Source organism: Haemorhous mexicanus, chromosome 19 (assembly GCF_027477595.1).
Source record: "Haemorhous mexicanus isolate bHaeMex1 chromosome 19, bHaeMex1.pri, whole genome shotgun sequence".
Classification (NCBI taxonomy): Eukaryota; Metazoa; Chordata; class Aves; order Passeriformes; family Fringillidae; genus Haemorhous; species Haemorhous mexicanus.
The window spans coordinates 11,463,040-11,482,429 of record NC_082359.1 but is presented as its reverse complement, the minus strand read 5'-3'; the positions used below and the strand labels follow the sequence as shown (position 1 = coordinate 11,482,429).

The following is a 19,390-nucleotide window of genomic DNA, read 5'->3' as shown; positions in this document are numbered from 1 at the left end:
AGAACCATCCTTCAGAAATTCAGGGAAAAGAGGAACTACTGTGGCTGCGCTTTGGTCATTCACTGACTGCAACTATTGAACTTTCATTTATTAAATTACAGAAACTCAGATACACTGTATCTGCTCCAGAAAATTTAGACAGGCAAATATAGTGGAAGTGAACAAAGGTCATTTCTGCTCCCAAATGTGCTTCTATTAAAAGAACACATGATTTACAACCAGTTTATCCCAATTATTCAGGCTAACTCCATATAAAACTTGTAAGAAGTAGGACCATTCTATTCCAAATTTCTCTTTAAAATGTCACTTTAACCCAGCAAACAAAAAACTTAACTAAATCAAAGTGTATCTAATCTATTCAGATAGCCTCTGGTTACAGATTTAGAGTGTACCCTGCAATTAACTCCAGTTCTGCAACAACAGGATAATCCATTTAAAGGCAGGCAAACTGAAAAGCCATGTGAGGACAGCATCTGGATGTCTGTCACTTCATCAATTCTAAGAAAGACTCTGTAGCTTAGTAACCATCACACACTGCAGCTCCGAGAACCATCCTCACCACAGGTCTGCAAGCAGATTCAGGGCACACTTCCCAAATCTGTCACCCCAACATCCCTAAGAGCTCCTGTTCATTGTACAGTACCTTTTCCACCATCTCTGCTGAAGTGGACAAGGAGGAAAGTCCTTCTCACAACATGCATTTAAGAAATTAATATTTGCATGTATCAATAGCAACCTAACAATTCCAGCAATTGAGTTCTGTGTCAGACCCACACACAGCTATTTCAAATTAGCAAAGCTGCTACAGCATGAAATACAACTATTTTGCAAGGGATGACTTGTAGGAATTTGCTCACTATTAGTTATCAGCACAGGGGAGAAGCCAATCACCTGGCTGTTTATGCCACAGGGTTGAAAGAGATTTGCCTGGACACACAAATGTCGTTGGCACTTGGCCAGGAATTCCAGAGCCAGATATGTATCCCAGCATGAAGGGCTCTGTCACTTCCCTACATGGCCATCTTTGTGCAAACCACATGTCAAAGGCCATCACAGTCCTCCTGCACTTGAGGCACAGGCATGCACAGAGTCTCTCTCACCTCCAGGTCTTGACACCAACACTGGGACACGATGCATTTAGTGGCTCTTCTTTGTTTGCTCTGTGGCTTTTCTCAGTTTCCTTGCAATTAAAACTCATCATTGTCTAGCTACAAGAATTTATTGTTTCAGTGTCAGAAGTTGTGTTATACTGAAGCACTGATTTCTCTATTAACCATCCACATGACTTATAATTAACTGCAGCTTCAAGTGAAGGTAATTTAAATGTATTGTTTGATCCACTAATTTAAGTGAGTATTTTACCCAGAAAAGCTTCTACAATCCATCAACAAGCCAGACCACCTATCTCAAAGGGCAGTCATAAAACTTGGATATTTTTTGGGTTTCTACATGAGCATACTGGCTTAAGCTTGTCTTACCTTTAAAAAAAAAATAATTGTACATATGCTGGGCTATCAGTCATTGTTCTACAAGCAGATTTCAATATTGCAATAGCAACCCTATGGTAAAGAAGACACTATGCTGGTTAAAGGCAGCCTGGTGTTCCAGGCACGCTGGTTATTCCCAGTTCGTTTTTCTCCCTCAGACACAGGCCTTTTAAACAGAGTAATTGATTTTATTGGTGCTGACAATATACAGCAGGTAAGTAAAAGCCCACACATCCCCCAGGTGTTCTCATACAGAATAAAGGTAAAGCTAAAATTGAAGATGAATACACAATCTGTACCTCTTCTGAAACAGCAATGAATCAAGGAGAAAGTGTTCTATGCTCTGTATACATGCCACAGCATCAAAATATAGCATTTCTCCTCAGTGATACCCCAAACCAGTGCAAAACACACAGTCATCAACTCCCAGTTCTACCAACTCTGCTTTAAAGTACCAAAAAACACAACCCGAGTGTATTCCCATGATGAAAACTCCTTCCAAAACCACCATTCCATTGCTGACATTTAAAAACAGGATAAGGATTTGGCCCAGCCATCCACTGCAGAGTCTGTAATTGATACAGTTCTGTTTGCCTCAAAAGGACACACCAGGCACAGCAGAAACAGCCCCCCTTGCAGAGCACGCAGCCCTGGCCCTGGAGAGCAGGAGCAGTGAGGCACAGCACAGTCACTGACAAGGCATCACACTGCACCCTCAACTTCACTATCACCACTTTGGATTTGGAGCTGTAGCTGAATCACCCTGTGCACAAAGCAGGGGCTTGAGACAGGGCTCAGCCAACGTTAAAGTTTCTCAAGGAATGAAAGCTGGGCAGGCAGCCAGCAGCAACTTCATTCTGAGTGCACACTCTCTTTGCCTGATAATTAAAACAGGAGGATAGTCAAGTTTAAGGGTATATATTTATCTCCTCTTGAGACAGCCACACCACCTCTAAAATCAAAGTGACACGAGTGCAAAGTAAGTTTGATGTACACCCTGCATCGTTCCCAAAGGAAAAATCACTCAGTTAACAGTGGATAATGACCTACAAAATCTGAACATGCAACACTCCTGACACTCAGCAAGAGCCACCTAGTTTTATCTGGGAAGGAACAGTCAAGCCCAATTCAGAGGAAAATTTATTACTATGGCATTATCACCAAAATGATGGAATTTTAGCTAGAAGTATATAACCCATCTATTTTTGCACTCCTTCCAGACAAAGACACAGCTTTTAGAGCAAAACTAAGGTATTACAAAGCTCTAGGCAAAAGTCCAGGCTTTTAAGACTGGCACTTCAAAAGCTTCCCCAAGAGAAATAGGGAGCTCTACTCTGCATAGCTCATGTATTTGAGATCTATAAGCAAATTGTCAGAAGGAGCAATAAAGAATTGTGAAAGATGAGAAAACAGTGAAGTCACGTGCCAGTCACTCTTGCTGAGAGGACAGAAGACATTTGTGAAGAGAAGTTCAAAGGCACTGCTACTACAAGGCTAAGAGCTGGAGAAACACATTCAGATGAAATAAAAGACTATGACCAAAAAAAAATCTCTGCACTCCCAAACCTAAGGAAACTGCAGACATTTTAACACCAGGAACAAAACCTATTTTGTGATAGAAAAGAAGCTTTAGGACACTCTGAAACCGAACACTAGAAAACAAAATTTTAAATTTGTGACAAGTGTTAAAACCACAACTCCAATTAAGATGCTTTACTTTCTGACCTACCAATTAAGCTAAGTGGCAATTTGAAAAACAATCCCCTCTGTACACATGCACATTTAATATAATTACAGATGAACAGGATTAAGACTGTTCTTAAGTGAAGCATATACTTTGGAGTGTTTGAAAACTCCCTGCAGGACCTCAAATCATTAAAACAAAGCCCCACAACAATTTCACATTAATATGCTAATGCCTGCATGCACCACATAAGTGGGTCTTACCTGCCACTTCCACGATGTCACCTGGGACAATGTCTCTTGCTTTAATCCTCTGGACACTTTTTCGGTCCTGTCTATACACTTTGCCCATCTCTGGTTCATATTCTTTAAGAGCTTCAATAGCATTTTCAGCATTTCTTTCCTAAAAGACAGCAAAAATGTGTAATTTTTGAAAGCCCTCAAGGAACATAAGCCTGTCATATCCGATTTTCCAAAAGCATTATCATATGAATGCTGCCAACTCAGCTCAGCTATATTTCTTCATACAGAACATTTTGTGTCCCCTCCCCTTATGAGGTTGCTGACTGGGAATCATTAGAGTGTAATTCAGTGTTTGTGGGCCTTTAGAACACAGAAATTGTTGTTCCATGTCACATATGGATGCTTTTTGACATTAAGAAAAGCACTAATCAGAACTGAGATTTGTGGATGTAGGTGTTGGTTGTACCTTGGCTGGAGGAGCTTACACTCAGCTGAGAGTTTAATTTAGTAACACAAATCAAGGATCAAGTTATGATGAAGCCAACTTATTATCAACTTTATTTCAGCAAATCAAGTCATGCTGAAGTGAAATTAAAGTATACACTAGAAACTTCCCCAGAACTCCAAACAATTTACAAACTCAGATGAATCCCCACGCAGGAAAACCTTTTGATTTCCATCAACAGATCAGCTTTCCTATCTCAGCTGCAGCCCTCTCACTGAGCTCTGGCAGAGATTGGTATCAGTATTGTGATGCCACCTGGATAAAGAACAACTGCAGAAACCAGCAGCTTATCAGTGCTCCTTCTCCAGCTCTTGGAGAAAGAACTTATTTTCCATTTCCCTGCCTATTGACAAGAACAAACGTCATTTAGCCCTGATAATTATAGATAATGGTAGAGTGCACAGAGTTTTTAGAACATCTGCCCTTCAAATATACATCAGCCTTTTCAGAGAATAAAAAATTCCTCCTTGCATGTCAAAGCAGAAACAAAACCATCAAAAATTCAAAAGCTGAGGAACTCACTAGTTCCTTGTAACAGTGCAGCTGAAAATGACTGTTACCAAAACTACCTAAAGGAACTAACATTTACATGGCACAGCTCAGGGTCTGGCAGGGCAGATACCAGCACAGAGCCATAAAACTGCAAGTAATACCAGCCCCATATTCCACCAGGTGAATTAATTCTGCTCCTCAGCACTACAACACCAACACTGCTCTTCTGTGAATTATGAGCCACTGTGAGGCAAAACCTTCAAGTCCCACAAAAGGAAGGTTACTTCAACAGAACTTTTTCTTCAAAACAGAGAAATAAAAATTCAACATGAATTTTGGCCAGGTGGCCAAGAAGGCCAATGGCACATGGCTTGGAGCAGAAATAGTGCAGCCACTGAGATCAGAGCACAAGGGATGGGCACTGCTGAGGCATCTCCAGTTTTGGGGGCAGTTTTGGGCCCCTCTTGACAAGAAGGACATGGGGGGGCTGGAGCATGACCAAGGAAGGAAACAGAGCTGGGCAAGGGTCTGAAGCACCAGGAGCACCTGAAGGAGCTGGGAGTGGGGCTCAGCCTGGAGAAAAGGAGGCTCAGAGGGGACCTTGTCACTCTCTAGAAAAGGAACAGAACAAGAATAAACATCCAAGTTGCACCAGAAGAAATTTAGAATGGGTATCAGCAGCAATTTCTTCACAGAAATGGTTGTCAAGCATCCAAACAGGCTGCTCAGGAAAGTGGATGAATCACCTTGCCTGCAGGTATCTAAAATGTACATGTGGCCCTCAGGGACATGGTTTCGTGACGGCCTTGGCAGTGCTGGGTTAATAAGTGTGACTTGATGATCTCAAAGATCTTTTCCACCCTCAACAATTCCACGATTCAGCTCATGCAGCCAGCTCATAGTGCTAGACTGGGTCTTTTTGCTGCAGTTTGCCTGGAGTTATGGTAGCCAGACTACCCTGCAGGCCCTGGAGCAGTGCAGGTGCTCCTGGGGAAAGGTGCACGTGAGAGGAAAGGCTGAGGGCAGCAGAGCTGTGACTCAGTGCCCACATCTGGTACCTGTAGGAACAGATACATTCATGGGTGGAGACTGTGTACTGTGGCTGATTTTCCATGCCCATTAGAACAAGGGAATGAGTCACTTCATCTGGGCAGCAACTCTTTCACAATGAATTTCCATGCATGTAGAAATATACATAGAGATATCCTTTGCATACTATGACATCAGAAAAAAAAAAACCCTGATTATTTCCTACAACAGGAAAAATCCTCAAACTATACAGACATTAGCTTCCATTTCATGCTTAAAATTAGTACCTGCAGAACTGCAAGTCACGAGTTTCAAGTTAATGTTTAACTCTTGCACAATTTATTTATGAAGACTTGAATATAAAATGTCATTTAAGGGGCAGTGCTGTCACCCCTTGACCAACTTTATCTCTCCCCAGCAGGATGGGCAGCAAGCTGGGTACTGCTAAAAACTGAATTTTGAGGAACACTCTTCAGCCAGCTCACTTGGGATAGCACAAAGCAGAGCACAGGAATGGGCAGCAATGCCACTCAAGGCCACTTCTTAAAGCAGGCAGGGTCCTCTCTAATCTGTTGTAACCTACTAACATGACTCGCTCTCTTGATTTTTGGCCAGTTTGATATTTTTTAAAGCATGAAGCCTCATGCACTAAGAGAGCAAGTAATTATGTCATGCTAGCACCCTCACTTAGGAAAAAACCCAACAAAACCAACCAATCTTACAAAGAACTTACCATAAAAATCCTAGAACATTTTTTATCTGCAGAAAAAAAACTCTCTAACAAAACATCCACTGCCTAAAGTGATCAAATTAGCAAAGTGAAGTGAAATGAACATTTTTTGTTTTGGCATCTCACAAAGTGTGATTTTATGTTATGATACTACTGTCTATATGATTTATAAAAAGGCATCAAATTAATGTCACAGCTGACAGTGCAGCAAGTTTCATGGTATTTAGATGTTTTCATCAGAAACTTGTGCCTTTTGACAGACATGCAGTCTTTGGATGTACACCCAGTGATTGAACAGGGAGAATTAATACTGTATTAATAATTTACTAAAACACAACAGCTGTCTCAAGAGGAAACAGAAAAGAAACAAGATTACAAGTGTTCCATCCTTTGTTCCTTAGTCAGGAAGCAAACCACTCCAATTGTTCCTAGCTTTGCAAGGCCTGATTTATTGCCTGAATTCAGGGCTTTATTCTGGCCTGTCTCGTTCATGGGTTCAGCAGCGTGTGGCCAAACACACTGATGGGCATTTTGCCTTTCTGGCAACACTTCTGAAGCTTTCATTTTACCTTTAAGTCAACACTTTCTGTTGAGAAGCTTTATGGTTTGCTGACTCTCAGGAATCCCAAGTTAGCAACACATCCTACTTGCTTTGTAGGAACACCCAACACTACAGGGTAGAGTGTTTCCTCTTAAACCATAAAACCCCAAAACATCTGTGATTTGTAAAAGTCTCTGCATACCTGCCACACTCCCACAATTGCATTGGCCACTAATATAAGTAAGATTACAAAAGGCTCTACAAATGCTGTGATTGTTTCTTCACCTTCTTCAAACCAGGCCAGGACCTGCAAGAGAAACAGAGTGATTTCAATTCCTGATTTACACAGACACCTTGCAAACTTTATGCCTGCTAAGTTTCAACTGCTCAGACTTCAGCAGTTTTGGAAACCCCTGAATCTACCAAGTTTGTAGCTTTGTAATTCATGAATGAGTTGGCAAAACCAATGGAAAAGGAGAAAAAGAATCTTTACTAAAGCAGTACAAAGTTCATTTTAGAGGCCACTATTCTTTTATAGGAGTAAGCTATTTATCTGGGAAACAATTGCTACTGTTGCTTCAGAAGTGAAAGGAGAAGTTGTGACAACAGTTATGACAATGAAAAAATATTATTTAATTACTGTATAAAACAGGACAGTCAGATTAGTTTGACTACTTAAAACAGTAAAACCTTGCCAGAATCTGAATTTTAAGCAAGTTAATTGCCCTGTACCAGTAACTTAGCCACACAAATGGAAACAGTTTTACAAGTTTTCAGTGAGTAGATACAAAAACCAATCATCTACTCATTTAAACACAAATAGTGACATCTTGAAGCATCTAAGTGAATGGCATAGTCATAGCTGAAGCTGGATTGTAAACCAAGTAACTGATAAAACTCAAAATTTGGATTTTAAAAGGTAAATCAAACTTGAGGACTTGCATAAATGGCTCCACATAGATTTTATTTTAATTCATTTGTTTTAAAAGTGCACTCCAGTGTTAGGTATCTATCATTGATTTGACTTGAATGTGTCAGAGCCTCTGCAGAGTGCTGGAGTCACTGATGAAAAGTCAAGTTAACATGACCAGAGAGGAAGAGCCTTTTCATCAACATGTTGAGCAACAGGAAGCCTGAAAAGTGACAGTAAATAGGAACAACGTGTTGAGATAATTAGGGCTGGTAGTCAGGCAACAGCACTCTGAATCACTAGAAGACTGCAGCGAGCAAACTGTTACTAAAGCAAGCCCATGATTCCACCAACATGCTGCTCCGAGCTATTGCTCAATTGTGAGACACTCCAGGATGTCAAAAGGAAGGAGCAGCAGCATGAAAGCCTCAAGCAGAAAACAGACTGTCAAGCAAATCCAAGGCAACAAGAAATTTTTATTACAAAGGGATAAACTTGTAAGATCCAGGTTGTGATAAATACAACTGCAACATTCCAACTGGTAACACAACACTCTGAGGGGCTGTGTAATCCCCCTGCAGAACAGATTTAGTTGGGATCTCGCCACACCTCGGTGCTCTCCAATCCCTGGAACAGCTCCTGCCATTTGCCCTGGGGGGGCAGTGGGACAGGCCCTGCTGTCCCTGCTCACCCCACACACATCCCTGTGCCATGGGCAGCCTCCCCTCTGCACCAGAGCTGCTGGAGCTACAGGAGAGGCCAATGGGGCATTTCCAGATCTCTCAGTGTACACAAGGTCACACGCTGCCAGCAGAATCTGTTTCTTCCCTCCCTTTCTTTAATGGAATTCTGTAGAGCCCACTTTGCTTCCAAACAAAAGCAAATAAATTCAATTATGTTGTGATGTGCTTATCTGAGCAGGCACCTACAAAGTTAACTGGAATAAAACATCTGCCTTACACGACGTTAAACCAGAATCTTTTCCGATTTAAGACGTGTGCTGTAAAATAACATGGAGAAAGGCCACAACTTCCAGAGGTAAGGAAAGGAGCTACAAGGACAGCAGGATCCAAGTATGTCAAGGAGAGCCAAAATTAAGTTTTCAAGGGATCTTTTCTTTCAATAAGTCATTATTTCAAAAAGAGTAGATGAACTCAAATTAGAGATCCTGAGAGTATAGAGCCTGAAGGTTTAAATCATCACTGCTGGTTTTCTGGTGAAATTATCAACCTGTGACAAGACTAAAGTGAAGTAACTAGTTAACCCTGGAAGCCAGCAATACACATTTCTCTCTCCAGAAATTTCTACACAATTACTATGACTGGAACTATCCAAGCTCTAGTTCTAGAACAGTTTAGTAAACATAAGACATAAAATAATCCAATACATTGCAAGTTCTTGATTTTGCTATAGCAGACTACAGCTAACACTTCACTTAGGATATTTGTGACATAAAACACATTCTGTAACAAATCAGGTTTATTATTTGATTACAGCCTGAAGTAAAAAAACAAAACAAAGGCAATGAAAATAAAGAGGAAGTAGCACATGCAATAACAAATATTTAACTTTACATTTTTAGTAAAAACAGACCATATGCCAAGGCCTGGTAAAGACTAGACAATTCTTGTCCAAGTCACTGAGTCCTTGTCAGGAAGTTTCCACTAGCACACTTTTAAGACCCTGGAGAGGCTTACAGTGAGAGATCTCATTTTTTTTCCCTCAATTTCTACTCAGAAGGGCTCCACCATGTTTCAGCCCTAATCACTTAAAACTCACATGGAGAACAGCTTCATTTCCAGGTCACTGATCTCCAATGCTCTGGTCAGGCACTACTGTCAATAGGTAAAATCACCATGTATTTAGGAAAGAGTAGGAAGAATAAGAAAAGAATAAGGTAATTGCCCAAGGGAAATGCAAGCCTAAAAATATAAGGGAAATAACAGCAAGACATGAAAGCCCCATACCAACAGTCAACACAAGTAGCTTAAAGGACAACTTTCATTCAGCATATCCTGCTTTAGGGCTGCCAGAGCTATGGCTTGCAGAGCCTATTTTAAACAAAGCCTAATGGGGTGGACCTGCAGGACTCTGAGGCAAAAGATACACAATGACAGGCAAACAGCACTTGGTTATTTGCAATAAGGAGACAGAGGTACAATGCCAAAGTCAGCCAGCGATGAGGTGAGCGCTGATGGAAGCAGCTGAAACAGCACAAGTGCCCTCGCAGCTTTTTCCATTTCTACAAGTGAAGGATCTCTATTGTCAGGGAAGTCATGGAGGCAAGTTACCTCAGATGACTATGTACCATTAAGTAACAACAATTGAATTGGAGAAGGGGAGTGTGGAGACAGAATTGTGTTGCCCAGCAGGCTGTACCAGCTCACCACTAACAGAGGAAAAGCAAATACTTTGTCGTCAGCAACCAAACAGGGATTTTTGTTTGGTTTTCATTCCGACAAGGGAAACTTAGAAGCAAGCTGGGAGAGGTAAGATCTCATCCCGATAAAAAGAAGTCCCAGATTAATTAAAGCAGGTCACAGAAAATGTGTGGACTGCTTTTAAGAGTTTTCTTCTCACAGGATAATGTGATTTTAGTTTTAATATATTTTGGACAGAGTATCAACTACTGCTCAGAAACCCCTCTTTCAGTGATTTCTCCTTTTAATACAAATTAGCATAAAAATAAGCAGATGCAAACTATTTCAGTGGTCCTGTTCCATCCATGTCAGTTATACTGGACACTAGGTAACATGAAAGAAAAACCTCCCAATTTTAGTTCCATTATTTCAGTAGAAATTTTTGTCTGCTATGCAAGGAGGTCAGGGGGAAAAAAAAAATCTCAAACACAAATCAACACATCTTGGCCACGTGTATAAGCACAAAATTATGAATTTTACTGAGTTCACAGACTGTAAGCACCCATCAATGTTATGCTGTATTTCTGAAAATAAATATATTATTACAACAATAAGAGGAGGAAAAAAGATACCTGTCACCCACAGTTTAATTTTTCCAACATAAAATAGAATCACAATGACTTCTCACATTTTTATCACCCCCTACCCTCATGCTAATGAGCAATCTAAGTTTAGCTAAAAACATGTCAGTGTCACGTTCCACAGCAACCCTTATCTTGTGCCATACACTCACTGCTGCTGACCTTAACAGGTAGCTTTTGGGTGATTTCAGGGCAAAGCCTGCAACACTGCTACTGACACATCCTACTTTTCCAAGAGGACCTTTGCTCACCTTTTAACACAAGCTAGGTTTTACTCATGCTAATTTACAGGCTATTATTCTCTCTGGGCTAAAGCACAGTGCATTGTTTTAATCTAAACACAGATATCCACTATTAGAAAACATTCTCAGGACATTCACTTCTAAGTCAGCTTAGGAATCAAAGGAATAATTGAGGGGAGGGAATGCTCTCAGGATGCTGTACAAATACTTCAAGGTTTGGTAGAGTTTATAGCCTACACTGCACCTTGTAAGAGCAAATCCACTGTGTGATGCAGAGCTAAGACTGCAGAGTTCAGCACACACCACTGCTTAAAGCAGCCACACTTCACCAAGGAATTATTCTACATCAGCTGCAGTTAACATTTTGCAACCTGTCAAAATCATTTATACAGCAAAGCAAGCTGTTCTTTTCAGTAAACACTGCAGATCTGAGCACATGCTACACCAGTATCAAGAATGAAAAGCCATGAATACACTCCACAGGTTTATTTCTGCAGAGGCTTCACAGATCCAACAGAAGACTGAGACAAGTCTATTCACAGATCCATTTACTCACCATCAGATATTATTCATACTGTTTCTCCTCCAAAGCCATACTTAAGGCTTTCACTAACTAGGCACATCCCTAAGAGCAGTTCTGACCTGGAATGTAGGACACAGGATCCACAGCCCACAAACACGCGGCATCTGACCCCGGCAATCAGCCTGGCTGGCACAGACTGAGCTGCTGCTCTGAGTTATTTTACTGACACGTACCTGACAGGCAGTGTGGGAGCAGAGGGCACAGAAGGCACTCTGAACACAAGTTTATGCTCTGCCTAAGAAGGGATGTTTCTGCACAAAACCCAGTGCGGGTCTCAGTGTTACAGATGTGTGTTACTGTGCAGTTCTAACAGCAATAAACTAATATGATTTATGATTGCAATACAACCACCATAAAAACTCCTTCAACACAAAAAAAAAAAAGAGTTATCCATACACTTCAAGATCCTCTCTCATACCTCAATCCTAATTTTTTTTAACTGACAATGAACAGCTGGTCAAGAACACCAGAACTTAGGTGATGTAATTACATCCTATTTTTGCAGTAATGCAATCCTTGTATCAACATATCCAAGGGTGCTTTACAGCTGCTACAAAAGTCTGTATTATGTTTTCATCATGAAAAAGTGCTAAAACCTAAGAAAAACAGACAAGATGATTGCCTTCAGAGCAAAGAAAACACTGGAACCAAACACAAAGGGGAAGAAAAAGTACTTTTAAAGTACCAAAATTATAATGTATCTAGAGGGGTTTTTATTTTTCACCAGAGAAAAATCTTTACTTCTAACATCAATTTAGTGTGCCTCTAAATCCAAAATAGAAGGCAGAAAAGGCAGAGCAGTAGCCCAAGGTCATGTACCATATCAGCTGAACAGAAGCAGAGAACCCAGATCTATCCCACACTCTATTAGACTACAGTCTCCTCTTAATTAGATAGGAAAATTAACCATACTGAAAAAAGCAACTGAATTCAGCTACTAATCAAGTTTTCCAAGAGGACTCAGCAGTGTATGTTCTATGACCTCTGTCAGTCTGGTCTCATACTTCCTCAGACTCTGTAATCAAAGCTTTAGTTTGGGAAATCTGATTTTTCACTTACTTGTTTATAATAAAAACAACTAATTTACTTTGGCATGGAAGGCTAACAAACTTCTGTGCTGTCATTTGTCTCATGAGATGGCAGAAACACTCCTGACTTTTCAGGAACAAAAAGACATCCCCTTCTCACCCTCTGTGAGGAAAAGGGGAAAGAGGAGGGGAAAAAAAAAAAAAAAAGGCTTTTGAATGACTGTTTATTCAATTTTCAATAGCCAGCCTGATTTCCTCTCCAGGAAACAGAGGAGTGAGTGAAGCACATCTGTCTCCATGGTCAGGACTGATGTCACCAGGCACTGCTCAGCTGGTACTGGTGAATTACAGACCCAAAGCCAGAGCCCTCTGGAAGGTGTTGGTGTGGGGAAAGCAGATCCCCAGCACAGCACAAACTGCAGCACCAGGGCAACCCTTCCCCCAGCACACAACAGCTCCAGAGCACATTCTCCTCTGCCCATCCTAATTAGCTTGCCCTTAGCTAAAGAGTCACCACAATTTCCACTCCCCCCAAGAGCTGCAGCATTTATTTTTTTTCAAGCAGTTAATTACAACTCCAGGGCAAAGTCTACTGTAAACTTTTACTCCCTACCTAAACGATTTAATATTCTGCAAGCTTTTGTTTCTGTTGTCCAGCTCCCCAAGAAATACAGCCTTCACCTTCCTCCTCTGAGTCTTCACTCCATTTTCCAGTATTTCAGCAAGCACATACCATTTACACATAATGTACGAAGATTGCCTAATTATGCTTTTTTTAGGAAAAAAAAAAAGTTAAGAGTTCTTGTTCTTTTAGTCCTGTATGCAAAGCAAGATGTCCATCTAATGACTTGACTATCCAAAGGTCAGTTACCAAATTTGGTCAACAATGGTGCCATCACAGCCGTCAACATTCTTGTCACTGTCAAAAGCAACAACTGTCACCTTGCTATTATCAGGAAGGGAAGGCAACTGGAATATTCGCCATGCAGATTCTATTTACAGTCTGCATTGCATCCAAAAATGTCTTCCAATGATTATACATCGAGCTCGATAAAGATTAACCCGAAGGCAGGAAGAATGTCCAGTTAAACGCTTACTTACTCAAGGTTAGCTTTCAAAGCCAACAGCAGCATTGGGAAATCCCACCTCAAATAAGCAAACTGGGTTGAATGAGAAGCACTTTTTAAAATACCTGCCTGGTGTAGTTATGTACTTATGACTCATGCAATGAAAGACTCCCCAAAATTTTTGTTGGCTAGCACGCAGAAACCTTGTCACAAGGAACTAATTTAAGAGACAGCAATCATTCATCTTTCCAGCAAGAAAGAATAATTTCAGTATGTACAGGTCATATACATTGGAATATGTCACTCTGTCATACAGAACCCTAGGAAATAAAAAAATAAAAAATCATACTTACAAAAGATATGCAAGCGGCCAGCAACAAAATTCTAACTAGTAAGTCTTCAAATTGTTCAATCACAAGCTCGAGTAAGGTTTTTCCTGCAATATGTGACAAAGCCATTGAGTCATGCACATTTACAAAAATGAATTATCAACAAGAATTAGCAGAAGATTTCATAACCATGCTCACCTTCCTCAGCCGGCAGCTCTGTCAGTGGAAGATTTTTCCAGGAAGCATGTGAAAGAAAAGAAATCATCGAAGAAACACATTAGAGCATTATCAGACATCCACACCAGATATTTTTCCTGGACTGCACACTCAGCTGGGTTGGATTTGACAGACACACTGGAAGCCCCACTAAGGCTGCTCTTTTCACCAGAGTATGTGAATGGGCTTGAGAGTTTTGCATTTTAAGACACGTAAAGGTGCGCGGGAATGTGCCAAGGGTTATAATTCAGCCAAGTCATCACTCCAGCCAGATGTGGGACTTCTGCTGTGTGCAGCAACAAAGGGTCAAAGGCTCAAAACGCTTTTCAAATGCTTTCTGACAAAGCTTTTCCTCCACATTCACTTCTAAAAAAATACAAACCATAAAACTTGGTTAAAAATATTTCAGATTCTTTCCTCCATTTTAAGGTTATGTCCTTATTTCTGCTCTCCCCTTTATGTTCCTGCAACTAGATTTAGTAACCCAAGAGGTATAAAAGCAGTGTTAAAGCTAAAAAAACCACCTCCACCGTGTAATCTTCTCATAGATTTTCATTTTTACACAACGGAAAGCGAGCTCAGAAGGGACTAGGACACCCAAGCAGTGAGGATTAAAAAAAATCGACAGAATTTCATGTCCCGACTGGAGAGAAGAATACAAAGTAAGGGGCTGAAAGGCGCTGAAAAGCTGGGGAAAATGAAGGTCAAGACAGGGGAAAAAAAAAAAAAAAAGGTAAATCCTAAACCCCAAAGCGCTTCATTTCAGAATGGAAGAAGGTTTCCCACCGTTACGGTGAAAGGGAACGGAGGTGACACCCTCCTCCCCAGAGCAGCCCTGCGAGCTCGGGATTGAAAGAAACCCACGAGGTGGAGTTCAAGTCAGCCATCTTCTCTCCCTCGCTCCTATTCCGGGTCCTGGAAGAGATGCCGGCTTTGCCAGTGCACACGCGTTAGGCCTCGCACAGGGCCACGGCAAGGATGAGGGAGAGGCGAGAGGGCTGGGGAAGGGAGCAGAGGGGGAAGAGGGCGAGCGCCGGCGGCAGCATCCCCGCGGCGGGGCCGCCTCACCTACCGTTGGAGCCCCATTTCTCCTTCAGCTTCTTCACTTGCTCGAGGCTGAGCCCGGTGCTCTCGTTGACGCCGAAATAAGCCAAAACTTCCTCCACAGTCTTTGTGTGCGCGTTCTCCATGGCTGGGGCAGGGAGCAGCAAATGGTGCCGTGCCTCGCCTCTTCCTCCTCCCTCTCCTCCTCCTCAGCGGCGGCGGGGGCGGCGGCGAGACCCCTCCTCAGCCCTCACCACCCCCGTGCTATCACCATAGACCTCTCCCGCAGCAGAGGAGCCCGAGCACACCTCTCTCTTCGCGGAGGAGGCCGGGAGGGGCAGGAAAAAAATTAAAAATTAAAAAAAAAAAATAGGGAAAGCCGCCCTTAAAAAAAAAAAAAAATTAAAAAAAATAAAGCCCCCACCCCCCTCCCACCCCTCACGCCTCCGAGGGAGCCGAGCCGCCTCTCCGGCGGGGACGAGGGACTTGGGGCGGGGAGTGCGCGGGCCCCCGGAGCCGCGGTCGCCTCGGGGCCGCAGCGGGTCCCTGCAGGGATGGGCCGCGTCCAGCTGGCCGAGCGGCCTCTCCGCTCGCCTCAGCGACTCCGAGCCGCCCCCGGTAACGGAAGGCGATAACGGCGCGGGGGAGAAAAAACCGCAGTTGCCCCGCTGCTCGCGAAAGGTGAGGATCGCCCCCCTTTCTTCCTTCACTAGCAGCTCGATCCCCCCCGGCCGGCCCAGGCCGCTGTCGCCGTCACGGCTCGGGCTCCCCCGCGCCCGCCGCTGCCTCCGCTCGCTCCGGTCGCACAGCGGCGGCGGCGGCTCTAATGTAACTCGGGGGCCGCCCGGCGCCCTCTCGCCGCCGCGGCATGTGGACGCCGCTCATTGGCGGGGCCGGGGCGCGGGGCGGGCATGCTGGCGGCCCCGCCCGTGGGGCGGAGGCGACGTCTGCGGCGCGGCCCCTGCGCAGCGCGGTCCCGTTGTCGCCCGTGCCTCCGCCCGGGGCCCGGCGGCGGCTGCGCCTCACGCCGCGGTGGAGCCGCTTCCGCTGCGCACGGGGACAGCCCCGCAGGTGCGGTGGCCGCTTTCTCGCCGGTGCTATCCCGGCGAGAACCGCCCCTGTCCCGGCCTCAGCCCGCGGTGAGGGGGAGCGGGGCGGCCTGAGGGGAGCTGCCCGCCTGAGGGGAGCCGCCCGCCTTTGGGGTCTTGGCGCGCGGGGTGGCGCGGAGCTGCACCGGCGTGTCGCGACAGGAGCGCTAGCCGTCCTGTGAGCGCTGCCCTCACCCTGTCGTGATAGGAGCCTCATTCAGTCCAGGGGTGAGTGTGGGGTTGGCCCCCGCCTCAGGAACATCATCCGGTCTAAGGGTGACTGTGAGGCTGGCGCGCTCTGTCGCGACAGGAGCATCATCCGGTCAAAGTGTGAGGGGAAGGCCGTGGATTCTCCCTCTCTGGAGACATTTCAAGCCCACCTGGCCGCGTTCCTGTGTCACCCTACCTTGGCAGAAGGTTGGACTGGGTGATCTCAGGGGTCCCTTCCACCCTAAAGACTGATTCTGTGGGGCTGCACCGGCCTCTGTCGCGACAGGAGCCTCATGCATCACGAGTGTGCAGAGGTGAGGGCCGTGTGCCTCGGTGCTGTGGCGAGGGTCACTCCCCAGAGGTCGTGCCCTGCGCTGGCACTGAGCCGTGTCCCCAGCTGCCGTCGCACACATCCCGCTGACAGCACACTCAGCCCCGGCGATAACGTGAGGGGGAATGAACTTGCACGCTGTGATTTCAGCGCCGGTGTGGGGTGAGGTACCGTACCGCTTTCCTCAGCACCGTGTCTCGGCTCTGGCACAGGCACAGGAACCGGTAGAGAGCACAGAAAACTGACTGATCCCCCCAGTCCCACCCGGTAATTTATGGGAACTTCAGTAACACAAACCAAAGAGAAATCAGCGCCAACTGACATTAATACACCTGCAACACACACGCACAACACAGCGAGCAGATCAGCATAAACACCTTGAAAACTTGGTTCCAAGCGATGTTCCTGTGTACATATGCCTGTGCAAATACCAGAGCTGATCCCTACATGTGTGCCAGCTTACATAAATGCAGATCCTACCTACAATCTGCATTTCCACCACTTACAAACCACCCACAGCACCACGCTATAAGAAACTGCATGTCTGATCTGGAATGAAATATCTCAGTCTTACCTCTGTGCTAGAAAAGGGATGGAGAGGGGACAACCCATGTAAAGTTCTGGTGTTCTAGGGTATGTCTGGCCCTATATCCTTTCTAACAAAAGTTGAACTGCTCGAAAAGTCTCCTCTGTGAATGGCCAAGGTCCAAGGAAGGATAACTTGACAGCCTACACTTCACAGGGCAGTTCTGAATGAAAATTCCTGAGCTAGATCTGATGACCTAGTTCAGGTAAGGCACTTATTCCATGCCATGCCCATATTAATTTCATCTTGCTTATCAGCAGGATTAATCAGAATGGCCAAATCAAATGTTGCATCAGTACAGTTCTGTTGCTTTTCTTACATCACACTGCACCTAAATAGACTTAGCCTGTTACAGGGGTGAAGAATGTCAACATGACAGGTGCATAAAATCTATACAATTTACTGTAATTTTTAAACCATTTTTAGTAATTTTCTTGATATGGCATGGACCTGTGATGCCACCATTCCAAAACATGTACGTATGCATATGCAACATTAAAAATACACGATTTCCACAATAATTCCATATGGAATAATGCCAGCTACTTGAATTAATGTATTTCACTAACAGCTCAATATATCACTATGACTAGTTTCTTACCTTCTACCACATTAATAAAACGTGGATTGTATATAAGTTTTTTGGTAAAAATACATTTACCAAGCATTATTTTTACACACATATATATTTTCTAGCCTTCATATACAAGTGCACATGTAATGGACTTGAAAGTCCTGCCTTTCATTTTCTCACTATTATAAAGTATTACAATTAGGCATCTGTAACTATTCTCAAAACAAAATGACACTAGAAACAAACCCAGGTCACATTTCATATTATTTGTATTTCTGTGTTGTATTTCCTATGTCATTCTTGGTTTCCTTTTTGTGCCTGTTTCCTAAAGGCCTTATGGAAAATTATTTTAAGCATACCAGAGGCATGGCACATGCAATTAGATCTTGGCAGAGGGTAGAATAAAGTAGTTACTGTGTTCTTTCTATCTAACTTGTTAACAGAAGGAAATGGTGCTAGGAAGGCAGAGTCTGAATTCTAGCAAATCCTGGAGAACTCTTGGCATTCTCTGGGGTTCACTAGTTCAGCTGCAGTTTGACAGCTCCCATTCGTTGTTTCTCTCTCATCCATTCAGTACAGAGAACTTGATTCTTCCCCCTTTTTTCCACCCTAGATAAAATCTGGAAAGAACCTGGAAGCACAGTCCTCTGCCTGTGTTTATTTCTGTCACGTGTTCTGTTATGGCTCAGTGAATTTTGAGAGAAGAATTACTGAATTAAATGCTGTTCTACAGTTCTTTATCTTCCAGGGCAGAATAACCTCTGCATTTCCTTCACAGTCCTTTCCCTGTCCTTCCCTAGAAGTGCAGGACCACTGCTGAGAGTTCCTTTGCAGGTGATGCCTTCCAAATCCTCTGACAGCCACACATTTGAGAAACATTTGCAGATACAATTCATGGTCTAGACAGCACAGTGCAGAAGGAGCTACAAATACCCGTGTAGACACTGCAGCAGAAGCAGTACCTGCTAAATTTGGCATCACTTGAGATCATACAAATTTAGAATTGTGAGTTGAAATCAGTGTTGTTTCCCATCGCTCTGCAAGGATTCATAAAGCTTTCCATGACATTTGTCTTGTCTCTTAAAGAGGATGGTTATCTAAAGGACATGCTTAGCTAAAGATGGCTATTTTGACCCAAATCAATATGACAGCACCTGAAGCAAACAAGCTCATGAAAGCTTCCAGGCTTCCAGCAGGTGCAGAGAGATTTGCATTCTACATTTTTAAGGAAGGAAATCAATTCATTTTGCTGCTGCAAAGTTGCAGTTTGTCATTAGAGTGGAACCCCTTAGAGTGGTACCTGGGAAAGAACCACAACAAAATGGGGCAGTTTTGGCCTTGCTGAGATTCCATGCACGTAATGGAAGTGTATATTTGTACATTTGGCCTACTATCTTTTTTCTCTGTAATATATTAAGAAGAAGCAGCCAACACATCAGGCAGCAGCATTAAAACAGTTCCTGTAATGCTT

At 43.6% G+C, this 19,390-nt stretch overlaps 1 protein-coding gene and 1 long non-coding RNA gene across 3 annotated transcripts in view; one reads left to right on the top strand and one right to left on the bottom strand.

Annotated features, from left to right (window-relative positions):
• Positions 1–15,539, bottom strand: part of ATP2A2 (ATPase sarcoplasmic/endoplasmic reticulum Ca2+ transporting 2) — a 43,608-nt gene extending 28,069 nt beyond the window's left edge. The window contains exons 1-5 of one of the 2 annotated variants that reach the window (XM_059863180.1): positions 15,159–15,539; positions 14,069–14,086; positions 13,895–13,977; positions 6,913–7,017; positions 3,435–3,573 (exon numbers count right to left, since the gene is read on the bottom strand). In XM_059863180.1, the coding sequence (XP_059719163.1) occupies positions 3,435–3,573; positions 6,913–7,017; positions 13,895–13,977; positions 14,069–14,086; positions 15,159–15,276 (463 nt within the window). In that variant the 5' untranslated portion in view covers positions 15,277–15,539. The remainder of the gene's footprint in view (positions 1–3,434; positions 3,574–6,912; positions 7,018–13,894; positions 13,978–14,068; positions 14,087–15,158) is intronic. The other variant, XM_059863179.1, reaches the window with a different exon arrangement.
• A 591-nt stretch (positions 15,540–16,130) lies between these two features.
• The window catches only part of LOC132336263 (uncharacterized), a 48,030-nt gene continuing 44,770 nt past the window's right edge, over positions 16,131–19,390 (top strand). Inside the window, exon 1 of the long non-coding RNA XR_009488836.1 lies at positions 16,131–16,446. This is a non-coding gene — a long non-coding RNA (uncharacterized LOC132336263). The remainder of the gene's footprint in view (positions 16,447–19,390) is intronic.